Here is a 14,087-nt window from a genome sequence, read left to right as displayed (position 1 = left end):
AGCTGATATTTCATTGTGCTTGAGCACAAACAAGCAATTCATTTCTGCCTGAGAGAACCAATAAGATTCCTGCAGTCAGAAAGGACTACAGAGATCTTGGGGTTTAACCTCTTGCAACAACATTGAGAATATCCAGCAACAGAAACTTGGACAAACTGTGGAGAAGTTCCAGGCAGAGGCTGTGGAGTCAGACAGACTTGGGTATGAATCCTGATCTGCCCCTATTGATTGGATAACTTTGGGCAAGAGCTGTTAGCACCCTCACCTTTATTGAGCACCTGCTAAAAGTCAGGCCTTGTGCTGGGGACCCAGAGAGGCCTAGCCAGGTGCTGGCTGTTAGTTTGGTGGGAGGCAGGCAGGGGTGCAGTGCAGTGAAGTGGGTGCCCCACTTGAGGAATGATCACATTTGGGTTAACTGTCAGCATCTCTTCCAGGGGCAACGTCCACACAATCCTTGTTGATGTCCTGGAATCACATGAGGATGCTGCTGTGGCTTCTAGTCTTCTGCTCTCTGGGTCTCAGGGTCTGGGGTGAGTTTTCTTTCATTGGGTCAGAAGTGCTTTTGGTGCTATTTGTAAGACATCATCTTCCTTGCTGATAGATTGCTCCTTCCGGCCAATCCTTGTTCCCCATCAAAGCCCAGCTCAGGTGTCCCTTCCCCTGCTGAGAGTGGTTCCAGTCCTCAGCAGTGTTCCCAGGCTTCACAGCATACCTTGGCCTCAGTGTTATGGTCATAACTTTACTCCTGATGATTTGACAGAAGGACAGAATCTCGAAACATGGTGGAGACCCTCAGTGACCTTGACTTATAGACAAAGATACAGGCTGGACCCCACTGTGGAAGTGACTTGCCCAAGGTCATCCGACAGCTTTGGGGAGGCCACAGAGTGTAGTGGCACAGAACACAGTTTGGTCAGACATCTGACAGCTTTGGGGAGGCCATAGAGTGTAGTGGCACAGAACACAGTTTGGTCAGACAGCCTAGGTTGGAATCCAAATCCATGGCTTAAACCCATATCATGTTAGACAAGTAACTTAACCTCTCTGAGCCTCAGTTTCTCCTCTGTGTTGAAGGAGTGGTTAATTTTCTCTGCTTATCACGTAAGCTTGTTTTAAGCCACAAATCTGATAATGCTCTTGAAAGTGCTTTGCAAACTACAGAGCTGGCCTGTGGGAGGTGATGTTGGTGACACTGCTAGTTCTAGTGAGTTTTGCTCCCATGTCTTCTGGTACTGAACTGTTTGTGAGGGTAGTCAACAACAATCTGCAAATTTCTGTATTTCAAGAACCTTGTCTGGATCAATACATGCTTGATACATGTGTACATGTTAGCCCAAAATAATGGTGACCATCTTGGTATGTGACCCTCTGATCTGGACATAGGTATGCAGGTGAGCCAGGAAAGCTAGAGCTGCTCAGATGAGGGGGCAGGATAGATGGCAGTGTCCTTGGAATGGAGGGGACTTGGGGGAGCATGAAGGCCTCATTGGGGCAGATGTGAGAGGCAGAGGTGGGGTGAGGCCAGAAACAACACTCCTTTGTGTTGTTTCCTAGAGGATGTCAGGGGACTTGGGGGCTGAGAGGCTGTGGACTTCGGGGTGGGGATGTTAAGTCCATGCCTTTTCACTGGTCCGGGTGTTCTCGAAGGACCAGCACCAAGTGCAATGTTCCTTTGCAGGGGATTCCCCATTGTTCTCCTGGAATAAAACCCAAGTCAGAGGATTGTCAGAGGGGCTTCTGGACCTGTTTGTTGGCATCTCTCAGCTCATTCATAAGGGTCGAAATGGTGAGGCAGTTTGATTGGGGCTCCTCAGGTGGCCATAAGTGTTTCTTAGGACTTCATTTTGGCTGGGCTGGGTTGGTGGGTGGGGTAGAATCCCATAAAGGTCATCTGTCATTGACTGGCATGGATTATCCTGAGTCCTCAGGCAAAGGTGGGGTCCAGGAAGGAGGGAAAACCCAGGGAGCAAGAACAAGGCCTCCAGTCCCCAGCTATCAGTAGGAGGGTGGAGACACCCATCCTTCAGAGAGTTCTTGGGAACTCCCAAGATAACGATAATAAGGGAGTGGAGCCCTGGGGTCCTGTGTAGGGCTCTCAGCCCTGCCCAAAGTGCATTTTCACATGGAAGAGAGACACATACCAATGCTCAGGGAACTTTCCTGTGGGCTCCAGTCCAAGGAGAGGGGCAGAGCTTTCCTCAGAGAGTCACCATTCTGAGGGGAGACCCAGATAAAAGACACCTCAGAGACCCAAGGCAAATGTGAAGACAGGGCATTCCAAGGCATCCATGCTAAGGTGCTTCAAGAGAAGGCAGCTCAGAGTCCCATGGCTGGTTGGGTTGTCACAGGGGCTGCATTCTGGAAGCAGACCAGAGAGGGGCTGGTGGGGGGTTGTCCTCTAGGATATACAAGGAAGGAGTGTTTGAAGAACAAGACGGTTTCACTTCTGAGTCTGACGTAGTCTGCATAGAGAGAGCCAGAATGGACTATGGAGATGGAAAGGAAAGGCTGTGGGTGGTGAAGGCCTCCAGACCTCTCTCTGGCCTGCGGAAGAAATAATAGGGCCTGCTGTGTGCCATCCTGTGGTCCCCTTGCAGAAGTTACCACCATTGTCTCCCGCACGGAGTGGGGGGCGAGGTCACTGGCCTGCAGGGACCAGCTGAACCCACCTGTGGCCTATGTCATCATGGACCAGCTCAGAGGGATGGAGTGCCAGGAACAGAATATTTGCAGCCAGAGGCTTCGGAGCCTTCAGTCCCATTCTGTCTACACCAAAGGCTGGTGCGATGTGGCCTACAAGTAAGAGAATGGGTGGGTCCTGGAGCCACATTCAAGTCTGTCCCTGAGGAGGCCATCTACTTCCCCTTGTTTAGTTTTTGCATCTTCCCACTTATGTTGCTTTTATAGTGAATGAAAAATGTTCAAACAAACAAATAAAATGCAGAATCCTCAGAGGTGTTTAGGAGGAACAGCTCTGAGCCATTTATTCAGAGGTGGTCTTGGACACTGAGCCTCCTGGAACAAGCAAGGGAAGTCGTGTAATAACTACAGTCGCCCCTAGAGCCTGCAGAACATTATGTTTACAAGGATCTTCATGAGCATTACCCAGGTAGCTCCCCGTCTCCAGCCGCTCTGAGGAATGGGTAGGAGAAATATTACCACCCCCTGTGTCACAGGCGAGGATGCCATGGTCTGAGGAAGGCAGAGAATTTGCTCAGTCACATGGTTAGGGAGTGTGGACCCAGAGCTGCTCCCATATTGCCTGTTGCTCCAGCACCCAGTCCGCATCCACATACAGACAGTGAAGGGCATTGTCCCAGTGGGTCACCTGAAGGGCCACCCACACTAAGGCCTGATCTCACAGGAGGAGTGGTGGTAGGGATGAGTGAAGAGAGCCCATGTTAAAACAAGTGTGAGGCATGGAGATCCTTAGTCTGTTCATGGAGTGTTCACGCTGAGGATTATTGGTGGAGGCCCAGAACCTCTTCTTTCCCCCTTAAGAATGAGGATATACATGTACATACATACATATAGATAGATATAGATATGTAGATATAGATATATATAAATGTATGTGTAGCTATATATACGCACACACATACACGTGCTCAAAGTCCAGGCAGCAAAGCCAAGTATGTGGTGGGCATAGTGAGGTTCCATCTAGTCCCCAGGCTACATCACTGCAAGGCGGGAGGTAGACCCCCTCCATTCAGGGTCTTCAGGCAACCTCAGGAAAGTGTTCTTTCTGTGCTTAGTCTGCTGTAGAAACTCACAGTTTATTAAAAGCAGAATGTGGCAAGACCTGTGAAAACATCATTTCTGATGAGTGTGGTGGGAAAGTGGAGGACAAGAAAATTGTAGAGACAGAAAGGAGGGAGGAGGTGGGACAAAAGAATAGATATATTGTTTTTAAAAGAAAGTGAAAAAAAGAATGTTCTAAACAAATTTCTGTGGCAAAGAGCTTGCAAGAACTCATATATATATATATATATATATATATATATATATATATATATATATATGGATTCCTGAATTATATTTGTTCATTTTAAATATTCATGTGCTTGCTCCTATAATTTAAAATGGGATGGATGAATTCTCATTGCCCTGGAAAAATAAATGTTGAACTAATGTCCTCAGGTGTTTGAGAGTCATACGTTCGAATTCCACTTTGAACCGACTGTTTTTAAAGTGAGGTTCTGGGAAACACATGTAAGCTAAGTCACAGCATAATTCAAAGTGTATTCCCACATCTCTTGGAGATCTAAATGAGTTATCTATGTCCCACTGTTAGGTCATTAAAGCACAGCACTTGGGGCACATGGGTGATTCAGTTGGTTAAGCGTCTGACTTCCGCTCAGATCACGATGTCAGGGCCCTGAGATTGAACCCGTGTCAGGCTCCCTGCTCCACAGAGAATCTGCTTGTCCCTCTCCCTCTGACACTCGCCCTGCTCCTATTCTGTCTCTTTCTAAATAAATAAATAAAATCTTAAAAAAAAAAAAAAGCATAGTACTTATTGATGAGCCTCTGGAAGGATTTTCCCCTCTGAGGATGGGTGAGAAGTCACCTGGTATAGGGATTTGTCATTAAATTCATGTTTCCTTTCCTGGCAGCTTCCTGATAGGGGACGACGGCAGGGTGTATGAAGGCGTTGGCTGGAATGTCCAAGGTGTGCACACCCAGGGCTACAACAACATCTCCCTGGGAATCGCCTTCTTTGGCAATAAGATAGGTAATGGTTGTCCCCTCAGACTCTCTGCCAGAAAGTTTTCCACAATCTCTTCCTCCACTCCCCTGTCTCAACACTGTTGTCTTTCCAGCTTATACCATACTGGTCTTCACCACACTCTTGAGTTCTTTTCTTCCTTGGATTCTATGACATGGCTTTTATTTTTGTCCTTTTCCTCCTCTCTGGTGTGCACTCCTGTGAGATAGTTCCAGTTCTTACCATCACTTCTGGAGTCTGAGGTTGTGTGACACTGAGGCTGTGGATGGCAGAGGCAGAAAAGCATAGTTTGCAGGTTTCTAGGTCCCTGCAAAACAGAGGAGAACTCAGAAAGGAATGGAGTTAAGAGCTAGTAGATGAATAACTGGCACCTGCCAGGATCCTAATCTGCCAACTGGGGCTAGGAATAGCATTCATCTGGAAAGTTTTCAGTGAGAATTACAAGTTAATGAGTGTAAAAAGCACTCACCACATGCCTGATTGTGGGATAAAGTAAATTCTGGCACCTTTTCCTGCATGCTAGGGCATACCTAACTTGATCAGGTGGACCCGCCTTGGCATGCACCTTTCACTGCTGCCCAGCTCTTTCACCTAGAGATGGAGTGGATAAAGTCCTACTGTGGCACTTGGGAGAGGTCACCAATTTGGCTTCCAAGACCTCTGGCCAAATAACTCCTTGTCTCTTAAGCCCCCAATTTGGCTACCAGACCAATTTCCTCTCTTTCCATCTATCGGCTGTTCAGCCTTAGGTGGGTATTTTATCCTCCCTCCATGTGTAGGCCAGATTGGAGTATCTTGCTGACAGTTCTATGTTCCACGTTATCCTCTTTCAGGGGGCAGTCCCAGCCCTGTTGCCTTATCAGCTGCGGAGAACCTGATCTCCTATGCCATCCAAAAGGGTCATTTGTCACCCAGGTATATTCAGCCACTCCTCTTGAAAGAAGATGGCTGCCTGGCCTCTCGGCAGCCAGTGATGTCCAGGAAAGGTAAGACCCTCGAACTTGCCTCACCTTCCTCCCAGTTACCACTCAGCCACATCGGGGAACACTCTGTCCTGTTGGTGTTCATTGGCTTCTTGGATCAAGAACACTTCATGCTGAGATCTGACAAATTCTGACAGGCCACCTTCCTGGCCTCCTCTTCTTCCCACTGGAATGATATAGCCATGGGACCATTCTTGACATAAACATATATGTGCACACATTTTCCCTCAAGCAACAAATGTTTGCCAAATATGAGGCACTATTGTAGGGACTGAGAATACAGCTGTGAACAAATATACAAATCTGCACATTTCAGTGAAGGAAGACAGAAAATGAAGGACTCAACTAATATATAATGATGTCAGGTTGCATAAAGGCTATAGAAAGAAAGAAAGCATGGGAATGAGGTGGGGTAAATATTTATACATGTTTGTGTATACCAGATGAGTACATATAGACACACACACACACACACACACACACACACACACACACACACACACAGCTTTTTAAGTGCGAAACCCAGCCATCCTGCACATGACTATAGCAGTGAGAAAAACTCTAGTTCACAGGTGACACTGACATCAGAGTGAATATTCCAGGAAGTTGAGTAATGAAAATCATGTGCTATTTTGGAGTGAACAAGCAGTGACCTAAAACCGGTATAATTAATCTACCTCTCTGCTAGAGTGGACCTTTCCTTGGACTCAAGGATGTTTTTTATTAGGCTTTTTTAAAAACTGTAAATCTCTAAATAAAGTGTTTCTGGCTTTCAGATGGATGCTATCTTCAATAATGATATTTTTAGCATTTGTGTAGTTCTTCATGTATTTTGAATTATTTCCATATACACATGATCAGGTAGAGAGACAGCTGATTTCTGCATACTGTCCTGTTACATAGGTACACACACCTGCATACATTTGCAATACATAATCAAGCAGGTAGGCATACTTTGTCTTTTGAATAAAATGGCCATGCCTCTGTACAATCAACAGTCTTTTCCTTTCTGTTCATATAATGATTTCCACAATTGTTATCAGAAACCATAGATTTTTTTGCCTGTGTCTTGGCTCCAGCATGTGACCCAGTCAGTCCCTATCTGGACTTTCCTGGAATTCCACAGCTAGGCTCACATCAGGTTGTGTCAATGAGTGCCAGAGGTTGGGGAGACTGAAGAATAACCCAGCCTGCCGTTGTGAGTTTGTCCACAGGTGGGCCCAGGTGTGTTCACATGTCCTTGATTTTTTTACCTTACCACAGCTTGCCCCAACATCATTTCGCGGTCAGTTTGGGAAGCCAGAGAGACACACTGCCCTGAAATGAACCTCCCAGCCAAATATGTCATCATCATCCACACGGCTGACAGAACCTGTAATGTATCCGTGGACTGCCATATTCACATCCGAGATATACAGTCCTTCCACATGGACACACAGCACTTCTGTGACATTGGATATCAGTGAGTGGGTTGTTCTCTTCAGTGCTGTAGGAAGGCAGGCTGGGGAAGGGATTGATATTTCCTGAGCCCTTCCTTGGGGGCAGGTGCTTCACAGAAAACATTATATTTTATTCATGCAAGTCTCTGGACTATCAGTCAGAGCATAGTTAAGGGTTAGTTAACTCTCCTGGGCATACTCTCCATGAGTGGTTGGGAAGACTCTGAAAAGACATTAGCAATAATAATGATAAAGCAAGGCCATGAGATCCTTATGGAAGGTCATCAAAGGATTATGCCTTTTTATGCAATCCCTTCCAACCATTCAGGTATACAGGCCCTGCTCACCCCCTACCTTGGCCTGACCCAACCCCAAACTTGTGCCCTCTGATGTTAGAATCCTGCAATACCTCTGGTATTATTTACTCCATTTTATAGATACATGAACTTTTCACCTTTTGGGCCTCTTTTGCCTCATATCTGCAATACGGACAAAATACCTTAACTATTTGAAGATATAGAGTGAAACAAAAATGTTCTATTTTGGTTCCTTTAATGCCAGGTCTATAATAAAGAAACACATTAAGCTAGTGGAATAGCAAAAGCCACTTGGAAGGTGTCTTGGAATTTTCATAGAAGGAATTTAGGTTTAGCATATGATAAATTTCACCTACTCATCTCTGACTTAATCACAACAAAACCAGTATCAGGTGGATTGCTTTTGCATATGTGTTGTTCTGGGCTGGCTGGCTCTCTCCCTTTAATGCCCTTTTCTTTGTGTGTGAAATTTTTTAAATAATATTTTTTATTATATTGTGTTAGTCACCATACAGTACACACCTAGTTTTTTATGTAAGTTCCATGATTCATTACTTGCGTATAACACCCAGCGCACCATGCAGTACGTGCCCTCCTTACTACCCATCACCAGCCTATCCCATTCCCCCACCCCCCTCCCCTCTGAAGCCCTCAGTTTGTTTCCCAGAGTCCATAGTCTCTCGTGGTTCATTCCCCCTTCTGTTTACCCCCTCTTTCTTCTTCCCTTCCTTCTCCTACCGATCTTCCTACTTCTTATGTTCCATAAATGAGTGAAACCATATGATAATTGTCCTTCTTTGCTTGACTTATTTCGCTTAGCATTATCTCCTCCAGTTCCGTCCATGTTGCAGCAAATGTTGAGAAATCATTCTTTTTGATGGCCGAGTAATATTCCATTGTATATATGGACCATATCTTCTTAATCCAGATATCTGGTGAAGGGCATCTCGGCTCCTTCCACGATTTAGCTATTGTGGACAATGCTGCTATGAACATTGGGGTGCATATGGCCCTTCTCTTCACTACATCTGTATCTTTGGGGTAAATACACAGTAGTGCAATTGCTGGATCATAGGGTAGCTCAATTTTTAACTTTTTAAGGGACATCCACACTGTTTTCCAGAGTGGCTGTACCAACTTGCATTCCCACCAACAGTGTAAGAGGGATCCCTTTTCTCCACATCCTCTCCAACATTTGTTGTTTCCTGCCTTGTCAATTTTTGCCATTCTAACTGGTGTAAGGTGGCATCTCAATGTGGTTTTGATTTGAATTTCCCTGATGGCTAATGATTTTGAACATTTTTTTTCATGTGTCTGTTAGCCATTTGTATGTCTTCATTGGAAAAGTGTCTGTTCATATCTTCTGCCCATTTTTTTTATTTGATTATTTGTTTCTCGTGTATTGAGTTTGAGAATTAATGCCCATTTTTAAAAGCACACTTTGCCATCTGGGTGTCTTCTTTAGAAAATGTCTGTTCATATCTCCTGCCCATTTTTAATTGGATTACTTGTGGTTTTTTGGTGTTGAATTGTTAAATTGTTTATATATTTTGGATACTAACCCTTTATTGGATATGTCATTTGCAAATATTTTCTCCCATTCAGCAGGTTGTCTTTTAGTTTTGTTGACTGTTTCCTTCTCTGTGCAGAAGCTTTTTATTTTGATGTAGTCCCAATAGTTTATTTTTGCTTTTGTTTCCCTTGCCTTAGGAGACATATCTAGAAAGATGTTGCTAGGCTGATGGCAGAGAAATTACTGCCTGTACTCTCTTCTAGGATTTTTATGGTTTCACATCTCACATTTAGGTCCTTAATTCATTGTGAGTGGAATTTAAGAAACAAAACACACAAATAAAGGAAAAAGAAAAGAGAGAGAGACAAACCAAGAAACAGACTCTTAGCTATAGAGAACAAACTGATGGTTACCAGAAGGGAGGTTGGTGGTGGGATGGATAAAATAGGTGATGGAGATTAAAAAGTATACTTATGATGAGCATTGAGTAATGTATAAAATTGTTGAATCACTATATTGTACACCTGAAACTAATATAACACTATATGTTAAGTATACTGAAATTAAAATAAAAAATGTAATGAAAAAATAAGCAGCCTTTACAAACAGGAAGAAATGGTTGCTGCATTTTCCAAGATTGCCCTCACTTTTCCCTTGTCTTGCTATGATTATTTAGTACAGACAAGAGAGAGTTGTCCATAAATTTGGAAATTCCGAATGGAAAATGCCAGATGCCAAGGGAATGTTTTCCTTTTTCCTTTAGTCTTCAGGGACTCTGACTTCATTCCTTGATTTTATGGTACTTGCTTCTGCCTCAATCTCATGGTGCATTATCTTTAACTCTGACTGGGCTGCAGTTAGGACAAAGCACCTTCTTGAACACTGTTTCCTAACATTTTAACTAATATTTATTGGGTGTCCACCATGTGCCTGGTGATTGGCAGAATAGATATCACATCTTCCCTTGTGGAGTAGTAGAGAGAAGACAGTGAGCAGTAATGACAATTTTTTGTGTTAAACATAAACACTGTGACAGATGAGGAACAGGATATGCAGAGAATGAGCTTCTAACAAGATGTAGGGGGAGTGAGCAGTACCAGGAAAGGGCTTCTGGAGGGAGTGGTATCCAGGCTCTGAGGTGGGTAAGGATTGGGGATTAGTGAGGCAAAGAAGGATAAAGAATGCTCCAGGTAAGGGGAGCAGCATATGCAAAGACCTGGGGTCCTGAGAGGGTATATCTTTGATGAACTGAAAGGAGCTTAATTCATACCTAGAGATAGATTTCAGTGAGGGGATTGGTGAGAGGTAAGGCTGGAGAAGCTGACAGGGTCCCTCAGAAGTCCATCAGAGGACCTTGGAGTTGGTCCTGTCAGACTGACTCCATTCGAAAGACAACTGGAAGTCATGCCCCATGATAGGACTTGTATTTTAGCAAAAGCACTTGGGGTGCTGTTGCAGGAATGGATTAGGAGGAGGTGAACCTTTGGGGAAGGAGCTATTGCAGTAATCCAGAGAGCAGGTGATGGCTATTTGGAGCAGCGTGGTGGTAGTTGGCACAGATAGAAGTGGAGGAATTAAGCTTGGAAATATAGCCATATGTCATGTCTAATGGTTGGAAGGGGCTGGGAGAGGGAGGGGGAGGCATTCAGGTGATGCCCACTTTTCTGGCTGAGGAAATTGCAGAAGAAGAAGGGTTCCTTTGGACATGTTGGTTTTTATAGATAGCAATTGAAGCTGTGGGTCTGGGCGAATCTCCTGTCCTGGGAGAATATGCTGAGTGACAAGAGAGAAGGGGGAAGGCCAGACTCTTGAGGAACACTATGTTTGAGGAAAGGGAGGTGAGTGGTAGAGGACCCTGGGGGAAGCAGCAGAGTTGAGGAAAATAGGAGAGAACATTTCAAAAAGAGAGTGGTCAAGATGGACAGTGTAACTAGAACAAAAACTAGTTGTTTTTGTACTAATGTCAAGGCAGTCACTGGTCACCTTGGCAGGGTCAGACTCAGTGGAGCTGTGGGAACAAAGACCATGTTGGAGTGCATTGAAGTTGCTGTTATCACTGCTTGTCATTGTCTGTCTTTACCTCTTGGGTTCAGGGATGTGGGTTTTTTTTTTTTTTTTTGTCTCTGTGCACATTGGCATGTAAAAGATGTTCACTAGATACCTGATAAACGGAAGAAAGAATGAATTAGTGATTCAAGGAGTGAATTAAACCCATTCTCCTTCCTTGAGTGACTTTCTCTATTTTCCTTTGCGCAATCCAAGCTTCCTGGTGGGCCAGGATGGTGGCGTATATGAAGGAGTTGGCTGGCATATCCAAGGCTCTCACACCTATGGATACAACGATATTGCCCTAGGAATTGCCTTCATAGGCAACTTTGTAGGTAAGGAGTAAGCATAAGGCAGTGAGGGCTCTGGGGAAGGAACTACTATGTACAACGTCTGGGAAGCATGGGGAAAAGGCAACATTGTGGTACCTGGCAGCATAGTTGGAACATTTTGGCTTTTAAAGTGAACTCTCAATACACGATGCATGTCACCAGGAATTCCTGCCAGGCAGAACTTCTCCCCAAATCCACCTGTCCCAATACTCCACTCTATCTCTCCTTATAGCCCTACCCAAGGCAAGCAGGGAGCAAGAGAGAACAAACTCTTTTGCAAACTTTGGTGCTTTTATGGCTCAGTTGGCAAATGTATCCTTTTCCCTAGTAACCATGGTGACAATGTTGGGGACCACCCCTGCCTGCTATGGGAGAGCAGCGGACAATGCAGTGGTGCTATGTCTGTCTCATGGCGCCTACTGAGGAGTGATGCATTGTACTGCAGCTCTCTTCCGGAGCAGTTTTGAACTTTCTGGAAGGAGCTTTGCAAGGAGGAAACAGAGAACACAATGACCTTGTTTTCTCTTTGTGCTCGGCTGGGCTGCCACAATTTATATGAATTTGTTGGCTATGATGGTGGTGGTAGGGGTGGGAACAGAAGGAGACTGGAATCTAGGTGCTCGTCCTTGTCCTAAGCAAGTAAACTTGAGACCCTAATGATTGATGGGGTAAATGTGTTTTGCAGGTACTCCACCCAATGCTGCAGCCTTGGAGGCAGCCCAGAACCTGATCCAGTGTGCAGAGGACAAGGGATATTTAATTCCCAACTACCTGCTGGTGGGGCACAGTGACATTGTCAACACGCTGTCTCCTGGGCAAGCTTTGTACAACATTATTAAGGCTTGGCCTCATTTCAAACACTGAGGGAGCCCCTGTTCCTTCTGAAACGATTCCCTGTGCCTGCCTAGCTGCCGGGCTTCCTGTCCCCACCCTCCATCCTGACTCAACACTTGGTGTGTCCTCCCCGTGAGCCCTGTCCTGTCCATCCTCTCTCAGGTTAGGGTGATCCTCTACTGCTAGCACCATCCTCCAAGCAGCTCCGAGACCCCAGAGCTGCACATTCCTGGCCCTCTGAGGAGGCCCCACCTTCCTCTCTCCTCATCTTCCCCTCCCCTGGGCACCCAGCTCCTAAACCAGGTGGGAAGATGGGCTGATGCTTGTTTGACTTCTCTTTCCCTTTCTGGCTGCCCCTCTGCCCCATGTACCTTAGCCCTGCCATCTGCCCGGCAGCCCCCAAAACTCACGCAGGACCCAGGTTCAAGGCCTGAAGGCCTGAAGCCCTCTCTGCTCACACACAGACTTGTCCACATGTAGATGTGGTCCTTATTTCAGGGCTCCATCACTTATAGGTGTGCTTCTCCTCTCCACTGGATTGTGAGGGTTTCCAGTTTTATTTGTCCCCATGTCCTCAGTTCCTCAGCAGTGTCTGGAGTCTAGTAGGTGTTACAGAAGTTTGTTGGAGAGGTGGATGAATAAAAGAATGAGTGGATCGAGTTCCTGCTCCCCTTTTCAGTCTGCTCCACCACCCCTTCTCTGGGGATGCCTTCTGGGGCAGTCCTCCATCCTGCCAGCTTTCTCTCTGTTCCTGCCCTTCCCAGTCTGAGGCTCAGAGCCAGCTCTGGTGGATTATGTGTAATGGGGTCCTCTGGGGTCCTGTGTCCTGTCCTTCCTGAGCTCTGCGAGGACAGAGATTGCGTTTATCCAGGCCAGTCTGGGCTGTGTCCACACAAGTTGCCTGTGTCTATAGCCTGCCCTTGCCTAGCTGTACCCACTCGGTGTGGGGTTCAATGGAGATCCAGAGCCTGGCATTCCACAGTCCTCCAGGCCTGGGCTCATCCGGCCCAGAGGCAAGCTAAGCACTTGAAAGTATTCCGTATCAGGTAGGCAGAATTCGGCTGTTCACTGGAAGCACATGGGCTGGCTCTTATTTCTCCTGATCTGGAAACAAGAGGAGGAAGAAGAAGGGGAGGGATAAAAAGAAGTAGCCTGAAACATGGACTTTTCTCCCCTCTACACTTTTGGTATTCATAGTGTGTCTTTGCCCTTAGAGTGTTCTACATCTCTTCAACAAGGCAGGTTTTAACATCCTCTCATTTTTTACAGCTCTTTTGTGTTTCAAAGACTGTCCCTTCGATCTTACTGGATTTACTGTCCTTTTGTTATTTGCCCTCAGGCCACCTGGCATGTAAGCAGGGGAAGGAATTGTTTATCCGGAGGGTCAAGTAGGCAGGGGACCCAGTGCCACTTCCTGATTTCCTGAGCCAGCAAGATGTGGCTCCTGGAGAACCCCCTGAGGTCTCTCCACCAGAAGCGGCTGGATACAGACTTCCCGGAGGAACCTTGTGTTTCTCCATCTCTTAAAACATCAGAGATGAGTTTCCTAGCCCTTCACACAGAGGGTAGCCAACAAGGTGGATGTGAGATGCTAAGAAATAGTATCACGATAAAAACTGTGTCCTTCAAATTTCTTCACCTTTCTTACAATCTTACCTTTGATTGAGGAAGGTTCTCTTCCCTTTGATTCAAACCTGATCCCCAGGCCTTAGGGTCTTGTTGGCCTCCCCTGGCCCCAGGCCCAGGCAGGCTGTGTACAGGGCTGTAGACTCCCCCACCTCCACCAGCACTCACTGAGGCCTCCTCAAATCAACAACACTGCATAGTCTGGACTATAGTCTTCTCCAGATTATTAACTTGTATTGGTCTCACATATACAATCTAAGTAAAAGCA

General features: G+C 45.8%; 1 protein-coding gene across 4 annotated transcripts; it reads left to right on the top strand.

Moving 5' to 3' along the window:
• Positions 1–457: 457 nt before the first annotated feature.
• On the top strand, positions 458–12,223 carry PGLYRP3 (peptidoglycan recognition protein 3). Of its 4 annotated transcripts, none has more exons than XM_045790662.2 (8): positions 476–530; positions 1,679–1,786; positions 2,598–2,799; positions 4,617–4,735; positions 5,563–5,715; positions 6,976–7,174; positions 11,244–11,362; positions 12,045–12,223. In XM_045790662.2, the coding sequence occupies exons 1-8, from the start codon at positions 476–478 to the stop codon at positions 12,221–12,223; spliced, it is 1,134 nt and encodes a 377-aa protein (XP_045646618.2). The 4 variants fall into 4 exon arrangements, with proteins under 4 accessions (XP_087721899.1, XP_045646618.2, XP_087721898.1 ...); XM_087865772.1 differs by having other exon boundaries at positions 482–530; positions 2,601–2,799; XM_087865771.1 differs by having other exon boundaries at positions 482–530; positions 1,679–1,787; positions 2,590–2,799.
• Positions 12,224–14,087: the final 1,864 nt, after the last annotated feature.

The sequence above is a fragment of the Ursus americanus genome, chromosome 12 (assembly GCF_024610735.1).
Source record: "Ursus americanus isolate L20-20 chromosome 12, mUrsAme1.1.p, whole genome shotgun sequence".
Lineage (NCBI taxonomy): Eukaryota > Metazoa > Chordata > Mammalia > Carnivora > Ursidae > Ursus > Ursus americanus.
Note: the sequence above shows the minus strand (reverse complement) of the source record. Positions and strands in the feature narration are given on the sequence as shown.